The sequence below is a fragment of the Dermacentor andersoni genome, chromosome 2, assembly GCF_023375885.2.
Source record: "Dermacentor andersoni chromosome 2, qqDerAnde1_hic_scaffold, whole genome shotgun sequence".
Taxonomy (NCBI): Eukaryota; Metazoa; Arthropoda; class Arachnida; order Ixodida; family Ixodidae; genus Dermacentor; species Dermacentor andersoni.
The window spans coordinates 226,748,459-226,766,116 of NC_092815.1; the positions used below are offsets into that span (position 1 = coordinate 226,748,459).

Consider the following 17,658-nt stretch of genomic DNA (forward strand, 5'->3'; position numbering starts at 1 on the left):
TAATTCACAAGTAAACATCCATTTAAAATCACTGGTTGGGATACACTCAAGATTACATTAATGACTTACATTTTTAGTCCAGAATAGGAAAGACACAATGCAAGATGACAGCCACAAGCACTAAGTTTACTGTGTGTATAAGCACTGTGTGAACAAATTGTAATTATCTGGCATTAAATATTAGTTGGAATTTAGTGCTTGCGCTTGTCCTTTTGCATTCTGTTATCTGTCCTTTTCTGTGCTAAAAATTGGAGAGTTATGGACTACTAACTACAGTCGACTCCCATTAATCTTACCTCAATAAGTTCGAGTTCTTGCTCAATTCAAGTATACTGATAAATCCCAGCAAGAAAAAATACATTGCTACAGAAGGAAGACTATTTTAGTTCAAATGCAAAAGCATGTGCTTCGGTTAATTCGACCCCCACTGACCTCAACCATTACCCCCTAAGCAGAGCAGCTACTAAAACCTAGAAAACATGAGAAATACAGCAAACGGCACTATTCCTGTTGATTTTCAGGATTTCATCAGTGATGATGACAGTGTTCAGGCTTGTGGGTCACTTACCTATGATAACACTGTCAGAAATGTGACAGTCAATGCTGAGACAGCATTTAAACATGTCAGTGCTCTTCACCACAAGCTGGTAAGTTAAAAGCACAAGTCAGGACCTAAAGGTTTTAAGTAAATAAAGTTCTACATGCAGTTTCAGCTCTTGAGAGTGATTGATTATCACACCACACTCGACAGGAGGGAAACTCGCAATTCTCATACAATGTCCAAGCTCACAACGGCCACCTCCAACTAATGAAGGAGCACAACAGAAACAGTCACAAACCTCAGCAACCAAATCCAGGTTGCCAAAACAACATTTACTGCACATTGTATTCAGGAAAGAGGACTTCTCAACAGATATCACCGAGAAATTGCATGTAACTGAAACTAATAGTCAATGATAAAAAAAAAGCTTTGTAGCAAAGTTTTCAAGGCACAATTCAGAGCACTCGGCGCAGTTTTAGCATTTTCATTCGTTCCCGCGTCTCGTCCCGTTTTGCGTTCTGAGATTTGACATAGAAATGGAGCCTTGTGAGCACATAGAACTTTATGATTCTATTCGTAAGTGCTGTTTGGTGTTCAGGGCAGCCAACAAGGTTCAGTTTGGTAAGCTGGAGAAAAGATACAGATCCGTAATGCTGTCGCTTCTTACTTGCTTCTCACTAAAGCAGTCGGTGAAAGTGTTTTCCAGTGATCTCACCAGTGCATTCAGCTGATCTGACAGATACAAAAGTCCTCCCCTGTCAACAGCAGAGGTGAGGGCAGCTTTCTTGGAGCTCCATCGCACTTCTTGGAGAGGTATGATGAAGCATTTGGGTAAACTGTGGGCACTGCATCACTTGTGAGCACGGGTTTATTACGGGGAATCTTGACTGTTTCGCCGTTGACCATGCGCGTGAAGTGCCACACAATGTATTGTTTGTGAAAGTGAATCTCACAGACGGCTGATTTCTCGTTGAGGGATCTCTCGGCCCGGAAGACAGCCTGCCGCCAAGTTTCAAAACATTCAGGGTCCTTTGGCACAGAAAACAAAGTGACAAGCTTCCCGTCTTCCTTGACGGTATGTAACCGGGTGTGCAGTGAGGGGCAAAGCAGTGCGTTTGCATCGCTTTCTTTACCCAAGGATCCACTTAACTGGAACAGGGCATGGAACTCAAGCCTACATGCTAACGAGCAATCATTCACCAAAAAAGAAAAAGACTCGAAAATCACATGCGCGCAACGTCAAACCGAGAAGACGACAATCACATGTGCTCATGCACAGATATGGGGGGGAAAGAGCTGGAGAGCCAAGGGAAGACATAGCAATACTGACTGCAGCACCACCACGGCCACTGTGGCAGTGGCATGAATCGAAGGAGCGCACTTTTGCCGCGAACGTACAGGCATTGGTACAAATGGTACAATGGTACAGGGACAAATGGTACGAATGAGCAAGTGGCATGTAGCTCCACCCAGAACTGGCGTCCCTGCATAGACGCTCAGAATGATGTCACAAATAAAGTGAAAACAAATGTGTTTGCCTAGATCTCCCTTTTTTAAACAAAAGATGCCAATATAAGCACGATTATGCAAGCTGTGTAGACGTGTTTCTGCAAGGTCACGTTCACTGTGTAGGCTTCATCGGCAACTCCAGATGGCTAGGAGCCGGCAGGGTTAGCTTGTTGGGCCGTCATATCGGAGACCAGTGGTGCTCATGACACGACCACATCCTGCTCATGATACAGCGTCTATATTGGTCCGCCCAACGTATGCACAGTTATGTTGCACTTAAACTGCAATACATTTGATTTTATCGACGCCGACAGAAGCAAACACGCAATCCAGGCAAGCCTGTGATCACTCCATGGGAGACAGTATAAGCCTAGCTCACTGGCCGCCGGATCGCTGATAGCCCTTGAATTTCAATCCATGACCGCGCAAGCCTCACCTCCCTTCCTCACAAACTTCCTTGGATTATCTTTCACCATGGGGGGTGGGGGTTGCTCGGAATTTTATGGTAGGCCCAGTACCGCACATGCATGCTTGGCAGCATAACACCACTGTATTGCGGCGAAGCTGACTGTAGGACACCGGCCGCTCTGTGTGACACACATTAGACCCTTGCCTGTATTTCCTGCTAAAATATCTTCTCAGTGTTCGATTTCTACTTTTTAGAGGAGCCTTAATGTCTCCCTGCAATGTTTGCTTCCTACTTTCGACACATAGAAAGTGAGTGCACATTTGATTTGGGGGTGTGTTAGAATCGAGCAAATAATATCAAATGAATCGGCGGCGTGCTGACATTCTTTCTGCCTCTCGTTTAACTCGACCAGCCAGATATTTCGATCAACCTTGTCACTCCTGTCAGGGTCAAATTAATGGAAGTCAACTTACTAAATTACAACTGTATTTGTGTGCACAAGGTTACGTCACATAATGTATTACTTGTACACCTTTGTGCTTCCAGTATGCAATGCAGTGTGTCTTGGCCATCAGAAGCACTAGCGGCGCATCTGGAATGCCTCCTACATAATCAATATTTTATATTTCGTGGCATAAAAGCATGATATGCCTAATAAAATTATAATGCATGTAGCTTTCTTTGATCTGTAGTGCACAATTTTCAGTCTGCAAATGCGTGCAGTGAGAAAAATCTCTTTGACTTTGGCGGTATTGACAAGGGCTGGCATTTGGCCTTGCTGCCACAGCATTGTGACAGGTAAAAGCATATGAAAAGACAGGGACGAACAGGGAGGACACAACAGATGCACTGCTTGTCATGCATGAATCAAAACGTAGGTTTACCAACCGAATTCACACTCCACAGTCTATACGACCTTCAGCCGATCTATGCACAAGCCTTGCACAAATGCGCACATGGCTGCTCATTTTCTCTCCGAACACGCAATGTTTGTCAGACCTTTTCAATGAAATGGAAGAATGCACGAATAAAGGGCCAGTCTTTCCTTGTATGAGCAACCAGAAACATAGACATGATGTGTGAATAGTTCATAAAAATAAAAAGAAGCTGAAAAGACATATTTGTGTTGCGCCCTTTACTGGAGGACAACACTTATAGCAATGGCACCAGATACTGGTAGGCTCGTCATGCATGTCCTCTTTCTATAGACACTAGAGTACAACACTTTTTAAGTGACTTCGATTTGCTTCATATGAATTTGCTGGCAAGAAACATTTTTGAACGGGCACTTAAAAGGTGAAGTTCAATAAGAATAGATGCATTCGGCATATTTTCAAGACTCCGTATTCATTTATTTGCCGGTAAAAGATTGACCACTAGTGGACGAAATGTAGCGTGAAGCTTCCCATGTGCCTCATGTAATTTGTAAAATGATAAGTTACAAAGTATTCCTATCTATTTTGATCACTCTTGTGCAGAACAGTTCTTCAGACTAGCTAGGCCAAGCCCTTGGTTTCTTTAGAATAAAAGTCCCAGCTCATTGGTAAATAACGTACTACATATAGACCCAAGCATATGCTGTCAACGTTATCGCAGCTGACGGACTGGGTTGGTATTCTGTGCAATGTTAATTTACGCCTGCTAATGTTATTGTGCTTTATTATTATTTGTATGCCCCACCTGCTTGGGCCACGTCAACGCCTGCAGTATTGTATAATAAATAAATAAATAAATAAATAATAATGTTCATGATGTCATGGGGAGCTAGCACAAAAACTTCAAAGTGGTGTTGCCATGACGAGTCTTCAATTTCGCCCTCCTTCCTGTCTTGCCAAGCCTGGGCTGTAACAAATATGTGCTTACAACAAAGGTATTTTCATGTCAAATGCGACTTCACAACAATGAGGTATAACTCTATAGCAAACACAACTGATGAGGTGCAATGCAATGCATGCAATGCCTGTCATACTCGGCCAGACAAACGCAACTATGTTTTTGATACATTAGCAATAAAGGGCTGCTTACAAAGAGGACTTTTGTGTGCACAAGAAGCATGCACACGAAATGGGGGCCATTACAGCAGATTCAACTGCGTGGCCCAACCTGTCTCTGCATGAGCGATGCTTCAAAATTGTATTATTTGTTCTGCATGTGTGTGCATGTCTGTACAGTTGACCTCTGTTAATTTGACCCTTGCAGGACAGCAAGATTTGGTTTATTTATCCAAAATTTTGAATTAACAAATAGAAACAAAATGAATGAATTCATCACATATATTTTACTGCTTGAAGTAGTCTGTAACACATTTTTGTTGCTTGCTCTTGAAGTGTGACTCGGCAAGCATGAGGCAGAGAGAGCCGACACGTCTAAAACCTGTTTCAGTGTGAGACGACATAAAACAAGTGGGGACAAATGGATAGACGGGTGGTAGGAGTGTTGACCAGTAAAAGAGAAAAATTAATTTAAACAAAACAGCTTTACACATAAGGAAGCACCGTGTGCTGAATTTCTTGTGTTTTGGAGCTTCTGGTAATCACTGTGCCATAAGAGGGGGGGGGGGGGGGGGGGGCTCTGGTTGCTGTAGAATCAACCCAAGAGCCATGCTTTCGAGTTTGAACTAAACTAGTTTCCCTTCCAAAGGAGAAAAGTTGAATGAATCAAGGTAGAATTAATGGGAATCAACTGTACAACCACTTTACAATTTAGCTGCAACGTTAAGTTACAGAATAAACAATGTGTATAAGAGCTTGAGTAAGTAAATGCAAGCCACTTATACACATAGAAATACAGCACCTGCAGTAACTATGAGCACTGATAGGCCAGAACAGGTTCCATAGTACAGTCAAATCCACTTATAACAATATTAAAGTGCCACAAACATTCCATTGTTATAACCGATGACTGTTATAGGTGGGTTGCATGAAAAAGAAAACAGAATGGGGGATGGCGCAGCTGTTCCGAGAAAATTATAATGGCGGGGTGCCAGTTCTCCCTGCCACCTTCCTCCATCCGGCTTCTGATTAGGTTGACTCGTTTAACCGTTTACCTCTGCTTTCTGCACACTTCGATCACGTGTTGTTAACAAGCCGCGGCTGTCGGCGTTCAAGAATGGCACTGCTATAACAACTGCAAAGAGGAGTCATGGGCGGCAAGTTACATACGATCTCTGGTAAGGCATCGCTTTGGTGGTCCCAAAAGGCGCCTTTTAAAAATGCAGGAAGGTTGCCACTGCAGCATATCAGGTTGAGAAATCCAGAAGAAACGCTGGAGCGAGATCTCCACAAGCATTTCGCCACATACTTCCCACTGGCTTGCACGAGAAAACCGTATGTCCGTCAGCCTTGCTTATCTTTACGCAAAGCTTGCCGACATCCTTCTCCAAGGAATCCAGATGCTCCATGTAGTGAAGCGGAAGGTCCCTCGTGAAAACAAGCCCATGAGGGACTGAATCATTTACAGGACCTCCCACGGGGACAATGTTGAGGCTCCATTTACACTCCATTTACAAATCTATAGCAGTGCGCTTTCTTTTTCACCGGCAACGTCATGTATTGCTGATGATCAGCTTGCAGATCAGCCATCTTCCATTTCCGCGGCAAGTCAAACAACATGGCCAGGAATGACTTCAACGCAATGAACAAAGACAAGCATGAGCGACTTAATCCGCTAGCAGAATTTCGCAGAATGCGGGCCATAGAATAAAGAACCAACTGTGAGGGCCCAGTGAGCAATCCGGGAGCAGCGCTGGCAGCGTTGTCAGCACTGTTGGCACGGTCCATTCATGTTTTAGGGAGTGGAGCGGCACAGAGCTATGGCTGCAGTCCATTCGTCTTCAGGTGGGCGGAAGGGCGATGGGACAGATGCGCGCGAGGCTGGCGTGCATCTCTCATGGAGGGAAGCACACGGTGGCAGTTAGGCTACGTTCACACTTGGCAAACGGCAAGCGGGCGGAAAAGCCAAAGCTGCCGGAAAGTCTTTTCCACGCATGTACAAGATGTTCACATTTCTTTCGCCACTGCAGCACAAACCACTGCTGCTTTCGCCCACATCCATCTAGTTTGCATACGTTTGTCCGCGTGATGGCGCTGTTCATCACACTATTTCAAGACATTCGTTCAATCATTGACCCATCAGTTACTAAAAGCTGTCATTTCGCACAGCTGCTTGTGTCGTTTTTAACTTTCGTCTACCATGGAAGATAAACAAGACATAGTTTCGATAGCTTTAGCTAGTTGCTTTTCCTGAAAATAGACAATGAACAACGGAAAATGTTAAATTGGATGTTTACATGTTAGTGCAGCTTCTGGTGAAGCGGAACCGTTTTCCACTTCGCCGTGGCGAAAAAAATCGGTCCGAGATTGATTTTATTGCCACCTCTTTTTCCACCCGTTTTTCCGCCTAGGTAGGCGAAATTTTTCAAGTTTTTTCCATTTCCGCCTGCTCCGACACCAAGTGTGAATGCAGCCTTAGGGTGGTGGGTGATCATGCAACAGCTCGCATTTCACTTTTTCTTTTCAAGGATTTCACATTTCACTACCTTTCGGTTAGGACACTTAGCAGTCAGACTTCATTGTTATAACCGATAATGCGGCATGGGAACACTGCAGTAAGCGAATTATTTCCCCATAGAAAACATACAAAAGTTGACGGTGCAGCAGCTTTTCATTGTTATAACTGATATGTTGTTAAAACCGGTATCATTATAAGTGGGTTTGACTGTACTGGCACATAATAAAACATTTTCTTTGGTACTCTGCCATATGCAAGGATGAAGTTGGAAAAGATTGTGTAACACAGCCTCATGGTTGCCTAGAAATATTGTAAATCGTCTTCTAATTAAATATTTGAATTCAGTACCATTGGACTGAGTTAGCCTACTAATAATTGGTACTTCAACTTGCATATAGTATTTCAACACTTACAGCATGCAGCAGTAATAAGGCTGTGACAAGATAGCTGAGGATGCCAAAGCGTGTGTGCGCACACTTGAAGAAACAAGGTGAGCTTAATTGCACCAGTTTAGAGGGTGCTTTAGCTCGGAGCCAACTCTGATTTCCCCATTTGTATACAGTTAAACCTCGATATAACAAACTTTAGTATAACAAAGTTCTTGATATAATGAGTTATCTAACTTTTCAGAACCTTTTGTCCATAGAACACCATGTATTTAGAACCTCAATATAACGACATGGGTCTGCATGCAATTTGAATATAACAAAGTTTAACTGCCGCCGCAAATGAAATGAATGAATGTGAAGTGTTTAGTGGTGCAAGGGCCAGCAGCCGCAAATTAATGCCGAGACATTAAATGGAAACCTCCACTGGTACAGATGGTGAGATGATTCAATTACAAGCGGCTGCTTGGAAACGCACCTCTCAAATTGCGCACCCCGCGACAAGAGCGACGGCCGAAGTGTAGGCGCATAGTGTTCTGTATAAAGTTCAAGTGTGGCAAGATATCGTGCCCCCGCGCACTTCAGTTGCGAGTGAAAGTGTGTGAGGGTGAGAGAAAAAAAGATGGTGGCTTCACAAGCGTCGCCTTTCAGCGCGAGCAAAGGGAAAGAGGGGGGAGGGGAGCAAGGTGTTGATGGGAGTGAGCCGTGATAAAGTGCACGCGACGAGGCGGAGTTGGGCTAATTTGGTGCGTGTCTCGATTTCTGGCGCGCGCCTCAGCTGTGGCTGCGAATGGCTGTAAGCGTGGGTGAACGCGCACACAGCTGCACACCCTGCTTTAGAGGTAATCTGCTGCGTATGCAAAGAACGAGCATGTCAAGACGGAGTGGCACAATGTAAGCTGCCTTACTGCGCATTTAGTATAGGAAGTTGCGTAATCTCGAGTTTTGGTAAGCCGTTGAAGCGGGAGGCAGATGAAGCATTTGCTCCCCGCTGCCGGCACTTTTCCTAATAGTATCGTCCCAGCGCGGGCGACGCTATCAGCCATGGGGGTGGAGTCCACGTGAAAGTGTGGCTGGCTTCACTTAATTCATACCGCTGAGAAGATATTGTCAATGTACATGGTACGAAGCCGTATCATTTGTCGCCGACACTGAAATTTGAGACCCAAGCTGTGCTCAATTTTGGGAACAAACCTGGAAGGTGCGTTCAAAGCCATCTTCAGTGATGGAGTGTGGAATTGCAAACACGCCAGCATTGAGGATGAGCATGTCTAGGTGTTGCCGCTGCTGGGCAAGGGCCGTGGCAAAGTCACGCACGGACTGCAGGGAAGCCAAATCTAGAGGCAGAAAGGATAACTTGGTGCTGGGCTTCTTGGCTTTGGCCTGGGCTATGGCCTTGGCCACAGCATCAGCCGAGCGACAGGCAATGACCACATCGCAACCATGTGAGGCCAGGGTTAGCGCAGTCTCGAGGCCAATGCCCGAGCTGCCACCAGTGACGACAGCCGTCTGGCCCTCTAGGTTTCGTCCGTGCAACACCTGTGGCAATAGAGGTCACCAAAGGAGTGTCTGTATGAATCATCCCATGACACATGGCAACCTGCGAATGCCTTTCGCCAAATTTGGTCACTTGTCAAAAAAAAAATTGCAATACATTCTTGTAAACTACATGCTCTGTATGCAACTATTGTTCATGCTAAGAAGAATTGTCCTTTATTGTCACTGCTAAATTTTAAATACAGTGCTACATTTTATGTTGCAATTAAGCCTAGGAGGTTGCACTGACAGTTGTGTGATCCTGAGGCCATGTCGTGTATTAATACTGCAACAAATAAAATTTGGAATGTCAGTGTATAGAAGCTGCAAGCACTAGCAAAGGTGAATTGGAGATGCATCTTTCCTGCCATGCTTAAAAGGGTTCTTTTAAAATTTTATGACCACTGTAAAAAAAAAGCATGTTTCTCAGGACTTCGGCAGCTTAACTCTTGCAGAGTCACTGAAAAGGTTCTGTCCCACCATATTCCTTTTGACATTCCTTTTGTAAGATAGGAGTTTGAGTACCACACCAGGAGGGCATTTGCCATTAGCTTTCAGCTATTTTTTTGTTCTGCACTACCAAAGATAAACTGCTCTGTAATGCCTGTCCGTCGTACAAGTCCTTCTTTTAATTCTCACCTTCTTAGCGCGGTTTTTTTTCTTCAAGTATGTTCTGTACATTTTATAACATCCGAGAAAAAACCTGATGCTGGGTGTGTTGCCTCCGAAAATACCCAAGACTGAAAGGACTAAATAGCAAATTATGGAGGTGCTATGCCTCAAAGCTACCACTGTACTGAGAGAATGCAAGCGGGGTACAGGATTAACTTTGAACACACAAGAGCTTTCAGTATGCATCAATGTCTTAATGTGTAAAAATTTCCCTAAACTTAAATCCTCATTGGAATGAAACAGACATGGCCAGGAATCACAACCTTGTGCGTACCAGCAAACAGTCACTGAGCCACCCGGGTGGACTGTTTGGGAACTCGGAGCAATAGTGAACTAGTGCAGCAATAGCCAAACGAACGGTGAACTCTTCTTTTGCGCTAGTCTCTGCTCTGCCCTCTCATCCTATTGTCTGTTATGTGTATCATTATCTTCTCTCTATAAGTGCTATGGACCAACTCGCCCAGCTGCTTTATTGCTGTCACATTTGGTGCAATAAATTTGTTTTTCCACATTCCCTGCAATTTGTTGAGTTTGGTCTTGCATATTATGTTGTACTGTCTAATCTTGTTAATTCAAACATGTTTTATTCGAACTTGTGGTTTATTCGAACTGATGCCGTGGTAACATCAAAGTTATGTGTATTCCAATAAGTGAAAATGCCCGGTAATTCAAACGCGCAAGCATTTGCGATGGTTAATTCGAACATACCACACTCCGACAATGCTTTCAGCAGCACACCAAATCATGCGGCGGTGCCTCGGACCAGCATTGCTCTGACCCAGGCATCAAAAAAAAAAAAAAAAAAACTCAGCCTGAAGAAAAAATAAACCATAGTGAAAAATCCCCTCTCTCAAACGGCAAGGTCGCTGTTTGTGCGTTGTGCCACAATGCCCCAACCACTCAGCAGCAAGCGAGCCGCGAGCAGACGAGACAAATGAGAGTGACCCCAAAAGTGAAGTACATGTGGAAAACTGGTGGCATGCGGACCCGCCTGACCGCTCTATTCGTACTATCGTTTGGTTCAGCCATACTGCGTGTTTCACACTATAGTCTGCTCGCGTCAGCTCGTGCTTGTTTTGGTTGGCTTGGTTTGGTCTCACTTGCGGTTGTATTTTTTTAAATGACAAGTCTAAACTGAGATGTCTCGATAGAAAGGTTGTTAGCGACAGTGCACCATATCCAAGTCTGTATGACCCGACAGACCCTGAATACAGGGATGTGAAGGAAATACCCAGTACATTATTCTCCTTTTGAATGCAGTGACACCGCAACAGAAGCGAGCACATCATTACAATCAGTGGCAACGTCCTCGTCACTTTGACAAGACATGACTCGCATTAAGAACGCAGGATGACGAACATAAACATAGTGCCGATCTGTCAGCAGTCGAAGGAAAATGCATGCGAGCATGCAGAGGGAAGCAGCGGTGGAGGTCCAATCTGGCCTCGGGATCTCCGCTGCTTTGGTTGCAGTCTTAGGTGGTAGTAAAGCCTAGCGCCATTCAACAAGCTAGCGGGAAAGCAAATCTGCCTCCCTCCCGCCTTTCCCCGCAACTACGCTCCCCTTGCCCTTCCTCTCAACTCCTTCACCTTCGACCGTCTCTGCACACGCACGCCTCCGCACCGACCCTGCCAGCCCCGCCGGCCTGGTGCCAGCTTAGCCTGCTCCCTGAAGTTTCGTTTTCCGTCGTTATAGGGAAGCGAGTGTTGGTGGGCGTGGGAAGTTTCGTGGTCCTCATTCGTTCTGTGCTTGCACGTCGTGATATATCACGACCCGCTCCGTTCGTGCATTGTGCTATGGTGCTTGAATACTTTAAGAACAAGTCCTTCTTTTAATTCAAACTTGTTTTCATTCAAACAAATTTTTTGGCTCCTTCGAGTTCAAATTATCGAGATTCGACTGTACAGTCTAGCCCGGTTTTAACGAAGCCACTTATAGCGAAATAGCGGTTATAATGAAGGGATTTCAATTTCCCATTCCCATTTTTGCATTTTCAATACATTTTGGGTCCGGTTTTAATGAAGTAAATAAGAGCGCGTCAGCGGATTTAACGAAGAGATTTAATCCCAACCGAAAAATAATCTGACAATCAACACATTTTTGCGTCCTTGAGGCGATTTTTTCCGCAAAAATAAGAGCAAAATTCAGCTGACGGCGTCCTTTCGTAGCGTCGTCTGCTCTCCAGCGGAGCGAAAGGTTTTTTCACTGCATCGCATGGCACGCCGGTCTCGTGTTGCGCCGTCCTTGAACGGCGTCACGGCGTAGAGCGGCAGAGCACACCGCACAGGCGAAAAATGTAAAAAAGAAGAGAGACGATTTTTTTTTTTTTGTGATGACGTCGCGTAGAGCGGCCGTCTTGGCCAATCGCGGTTCTCTATTTTACCCGGGCAGTAGGCGCCATGGCTGGACTGCAGTCTGCAGGAGGTGTGGGAGGCGTATCCTTGTGTATTCCGACAAGGGCATCTGCAATGCAGATGAAACTGGACTATTTTTCCAACTGCTACCATCGAACACTCACGCGGCCAAGACAGACAAGTGCGTGGGAGGAAAAGACGGCAAAAACCGTGTCACCGTGTTAATCTGCGCGAACATGCATGGTTCGGACAAGCGAGACCTGTTGGTCATTGGAAAGGCCAAGAAACCACGCGGTTTCGCCAAGGTGCTGTCTATGCTAGTGACGTATGTGAACAATAAGAAGGCATGGATGATGTGAGACATTTTTGGCAAGTGGCTCGCCGACTTCGACAAGGAGATGGTCCGAAAGAAGCGCAAGGTGCTGATGTTGCTTGACAACTGCAGTGCGCATCACGTCGACGCACACTTGAGCGCTGTAGAGGTTTTGTTCCTGCCCCCAAACACTACCGCCAAGCTGCAGCCCATGGACCAGGGGGTTATTGCCAACTTTAAGGTCCACTACCGGCACCGAGTGATCGAGCGCCTTATGATTGATGTTAACACTGCCGACAACGTGGCCGGCGTGAAGGTACCTTTGGTAAAGGCGATTTTCTTCGCAAGCGGAGCCTGGAGGGATGTGAAGCACCTGACCATCGCCCTGCTTCGACAAAGCCGGCATCTCCCGAAGCAGCAGCGCGGAGGCGGCGCCTGCTGGGGACGAAGCTACCGCGATTGACGTCGCTGCAACCGCTGATGCTGCCGCCGCGACGGCCTGCTTGGAGCAGCTTTGGGATTCCGCTAGCGACTTGAACCTTGTGCGGGTCTAAGCCACATGGACTTCGTTTTCGCCAATGAAGACCTTGTTGCCACCGAGGACTTTACGACTGAAGAAGTTGCCGGGAGTGTCATGGAAGAGAACTTGGCGGACAGCGCCTCCGACAGCGAATGCGACGATGCTAGTTGTGCCCCTAAGCCGGTCACCTCCGCAGCGGCCATCGCAGCTGTTGACACGCTACGGATGTACCTCGGGAGTCCGGAGTTCAACCAGATCTTTGGTTCGCAGTTGCATGGTACGGAAGCCGCAATCCTGAAGTCCGCACTCACAAAACGTGTTCCGGGGACGCTGGACCACTTCTTTCAGCGGCAATAAATCGGTATGCCCATGTTTGCATTTTTTTTTTCATAGTCCACATATTACGAAATAGCGGATATAGCGAAGTGATTTCCGATTCCCGCCGACTTCGTTATAACCAGGCTAGACTGTATTACGCATTTGCTGTTGACTTCTTTCAGTTTTCTTTTTTGTAGAACACTGTCCACCAAGTTTATGTTTCCACTGGGAATTGCAATATATAAATTATGACCGCATGCCCCACCTCAGAGCATATGATGAAGGCAGATGTTGAAGTGCCACTGGCACAGCCCCCTGGGGGTGTTGTTATTACACACACTGGCACTTTCATGGAACCATGCAGGTAGTGTTCACTTGCAAAATATTTCTTATTTGTGATGCAGACATTAGTATTACACTGAACGATTCAGGGCCAACCTGGCTCCTTTCTCAAGGGTTAAATGACAAATGGCTATTGGTGCAGCTATAATGAGGCTCAATAAATGAAGGTAAGGCTGGGGAAGTTGAACGTAGGCTGGCCTTACTTGTTTTTCTAGTACTATACACAGGCTGAGAGGACCAAAAAAAGAGAGCAAGAGTGGGAGGGAGGGGGAGCAGCCACGACAGTGTCAAGGCTACCCTAGACCCCAGTCATAATTTAAAAGCAAGCTTTCTAGTGAGGCAGTTGGCCCAACTAATGGTGGCGCAGTCATTTTTACAAACAGCATGTACAAGCACAGTTTGCTGGAGCTATACGACATCGAAAATGTAGACACGACTCCCCTGATGAAACCATGCACAAGAGACAAGCTCCAGTGTGTGCAGTTGGCATGTAGCCTGCACACTAATGATGACTGATGCTGCCATCACACAGAAGCATGCTTGAAAACAAGCCTTCACTACTCCTTGTCGTATAGTGCAGGCATTAAGCATACACATCGTGGAGGTTACTCTTCGAACAGCTGATGACGCATGCTTTGTGTTTTGCATCTGCTATGGCTTAAAAGTCTTTTTCGAGGGTTTGCCTCTGTTTGTAGGATTGTGGTTTTTTTCCAAAGGCAACTTCGTGTTAGGCACCTTCAGAATATTCGGAGCGAGCACTGCTATAACTTCCAAGTAATAATGGAGATACAGGTCATGCTTCTGTATTCCCTAGGCAACTACACACATGTAAATGATATGCTCCCACCGTAAGGCCTGTGTAATCCTGCCAATGAGATTGGTTGCACTGCAAGAGTGGTGTATGAGCTTCATGAGTGGATTGATGGGCCAGCCTTGGGGTGGCATCAGGAACAGCAACTCCAAAATTTCTATGACTTCAAACTCTCACATTAAGCGCTTAAGCCTTACTTTGTATTTCACATTAAAATTTATATCAACTAAAATACTGAACACATTCTTACCGTGTATCGGGGTCACATCCTTTAAGTGACATAAATATAAATTTTATGAAGTTCTATTTCCCTCAGAAAACCTTAAAGCCAAAAATGTCTTCCAACAAATTTTTGTTTCTATTTTGCATTAATATTAGTTGCACATCATGTTCTTTACAATGCATCTGCTCAAATGAAAACGTATGCAATGTGTGCGTATGTTGATGATGATGTATGGGGTTTTATGGCGCAAGGGCCAGGAATGGCCAAAGAGCGCCATGTCTGTGGTAGTGGGTGTGCAGTGTAACTATGATTACTATGAAATTGGTGTGACGTGGCTGTAAAGGGGCCTTAAAATATACGCTCTACATTGCGTAAAATCTGTGTAATAAAATTATGGCGATGACATATGACCTGTACTATGAGCATTTCGATGCATTTAAAAAGAATGATACAATAGGTAAAATATATCAGATTAAAATAAATGCTAGAGCACTACTGCCTCCTTAGAGCCCTTGAAACACAAGGGTCTGGAGGCATGTGCTATACCGTACAACTATCCCAGCGGCATCCTCTAAAGAGAGGAAGCGCTAGGAATGCATGGGGCTAATAACATGTAGGACCACATCTCTCAGAAAACCTAGGACTGTGTCTGTGTTAAAAAGCGGTTCTGGGCCGAGGAACATTACTGGATGGAGAGGGATGTGCTGTCTGTAAGCTAAGGAAAAATGTTTCGTTCTTTCAAATTCGGCTTCGCGACACTCCAGAAGGACGTGGAGCACGGTCAGCCTCTCCCCGCATCTACCACAGGTTGGAGGCTCACTTCCGGTTAGTAGAAAATTATGGGTGCCAAACGTGTGTCCTATTCTGAGCCGACAGAATAGGACATCTGTTCGGCGCGATTTTGTAGTAGAGGGCCAGAATCCTAACTGTGGTTTTATCAGGTGGAGCTTATTATTCGTTTCCGCGTCCCACATGCGTTGCCAGTGGTCCCGCAATCTCCTTCGCAAGAAAGGCCTCAGATCTGTGACAGGCACCGCAGCGGTAGGGTTAACAGTTTGCGATGCGATTGACGTGGCCATCTCGTCCGCCAGAACATTACCCTCAATGCTCCTGTGGCCAGGCACCCAGCATATAATGATACGCTGGTTAGATATGTACGCTTTACACAAGACGGTGTAGAGTTCACTAAGTACAGGATTTTTGTGTGTATAGACTGACATCAAGGCCTTCACGACGCTTAGGGAGTCTGTATAGATCGCTGCTTTTGAAAGTTTTGATCTCCTGATATGTTTCACGGCAGAGAGTAATGCGTAGGCCTCGGCCGTAAAGATGCTTGTTTCGGGATGCAGTACGTCGGATTGCGAGAAGGATGGGCCGACTGCTGCATAGGATACCCCGGCATTTGACTTCGAAGCGTCTGTGTAGAAATCTGCACAGGAGTGCTTGTGCTGTAGTTCTAGGAAATGCATTCTGATTTCAGCCTCAGGAGCGTGCTTTGTGACTTTTATAAAGGATATGTCACATTGTATCACCTGCCACTCCCAGGGAGGTAAGAGCTTGATTGTGTGCATTAGGCGATGCTCGAGGAGTGGGACATGCATTTCATTGCTAAGCTCCTTCACACGCAGCGAAAAAGGCTGTCTTATGGAGGGATGGTTGCTGAAAAGTGTAGCGCACGTCATATCGGTAACGGTATCAAAACATGGATGTTCAGGATTAGAGCGTACTTTAAGGAAATATGTAAAGCTGTTGTATGATCTCTGTAGGTGGAGAGACCATTCATTCGATTCGGCATATAAGCTTTCAATTGGGCTTGTTCCGAAAGCGCCCGTGGCTAAACGGATGCCTAGATGGTGAACCGGGTCTAGCATCTTTAGCGCGCTTGGGGCGGCAGAGTTATATACCACGGCACCATAATCTAATCGTGACCGGATGAGGCTCTTATACAGATTCATTAGGCACTTCCTGTCACTACCCCACGTAGTCTGGGATAGAAGTTTCATTAGGTTCATTGTTTTCAGACACTTTTCTTTGAGTTGTTTAATGTGTGGGACGAAAGTGAGTCTATTGTCGAGTATAATACCTAGAAATTTGTGCTCTTTGTTTACAGGAATCTGTTGTCCACACATTTGTAAGCAAGGATCCGGAACTAGGCCTCTCTTCCTTGTAAACAGCACACAAGAACTTTTTTGAGGATTGATTTTAAAACCATTTTTCTCTGCCCACCCTGACACCTTGTTCAAGCCATGCTGTACCTGTCTCTCGCATACTGCGAGGTTACAGGATTTGAAGCCTATTTGAATGTCGTCCACATAGACGGAATACAAGATGGCTGGTGGTAAGGACGCACGAAGCGTTGTCATTTTAACAATAAAAAGTGTGCAACTGAGCACGCCTCCCTGGGGTACACCAGTTTCTTGTGTAAAAGGACGTGACAGCACATTGCCTACTTTCACCCGGAAGGTACGACTGGACAAGTAGCTTTTTATTACGTTTAGCATATTACCATGAATGCCCATTTCTGACAAATCTTTCAAGATTCCGTAGCGCCAGGTCGTATCGTACGCCTTCTCCATATCGAGGAATATCGATACGAAGAACTGTTTGTGTACAAGCGCGTCACGAATATGTCCTTCAATACGTACAAGATGGTCGGTTGTGCAGCGCCCTTCTCGGAAGCCACACTGAAAGGGATCAAGCATTTTGTTTTGTTCAAGAAAATGGATGAGTCGCCGATTTATCATTTTTTCAAATACCTTACACATGCAGCTTGTGAGGGCTATCGGGCGGTAACTTGCCACTGAAGAAGGGTCTTTGCCTTCTTTCAAAACAGGGACCACAATGGCTTCTTTCCATGCCGTTGGAAGGTACCCTGCGTCCCAGATAGTGTTGAAAAGTGTAAGTAGTGTTACTTGCGTGTCATTGTGTAAGTTTTTGAGCATTTCATACATGATTCTATCGGATCCCGGTGCAGAGCTCTTGCATGCGCTTAAGGCAGCTTTCAACTCAGCAGCACTAAAAGGGCAATTGTACGGTTCATTCTGTCGGCATTTATTGACGAGTGGCCTGCATTCTTCTATTTGTTTATATTTTAGGAAGGATTGCGAATAATGTTTTGAGCTTGATACACTCTCAAAGTGCTCCCCAAGTGAGTCGGCCTGATCTTTCAGTGTACCGCCCTGTGTATTTACTAGAGGGAGTGAATAAGTTTGTCG

The 17,658-nt window shown here is 45.5% G+C and overlaps 1 protein-coding gene across 2 annotated transcripts in view; it reads right to left on the reverse strand.

Annotated features, from left to right (window-relative positions):
* Positions 1-17,658, reverse strand: part of Wwox (WW domain-containing oxidoreductase) — a 31,691-nt gene that overhangs the window by 2,532 nt on the left and 11,501 nt on the right. For both annotated transcript variants that reach the window (XM_050186800.2, XM_055075752.2), the window contains exon 2: positions 8,549-8,893. In XM_050186800.2, coding sequence (XP_050042757.1) covers positions 8,549-8,893 — 345 coding nt within the window. The remainder of the gene's footprint in view (positions 1-8,548; positions 8,894-17,658) is intronic.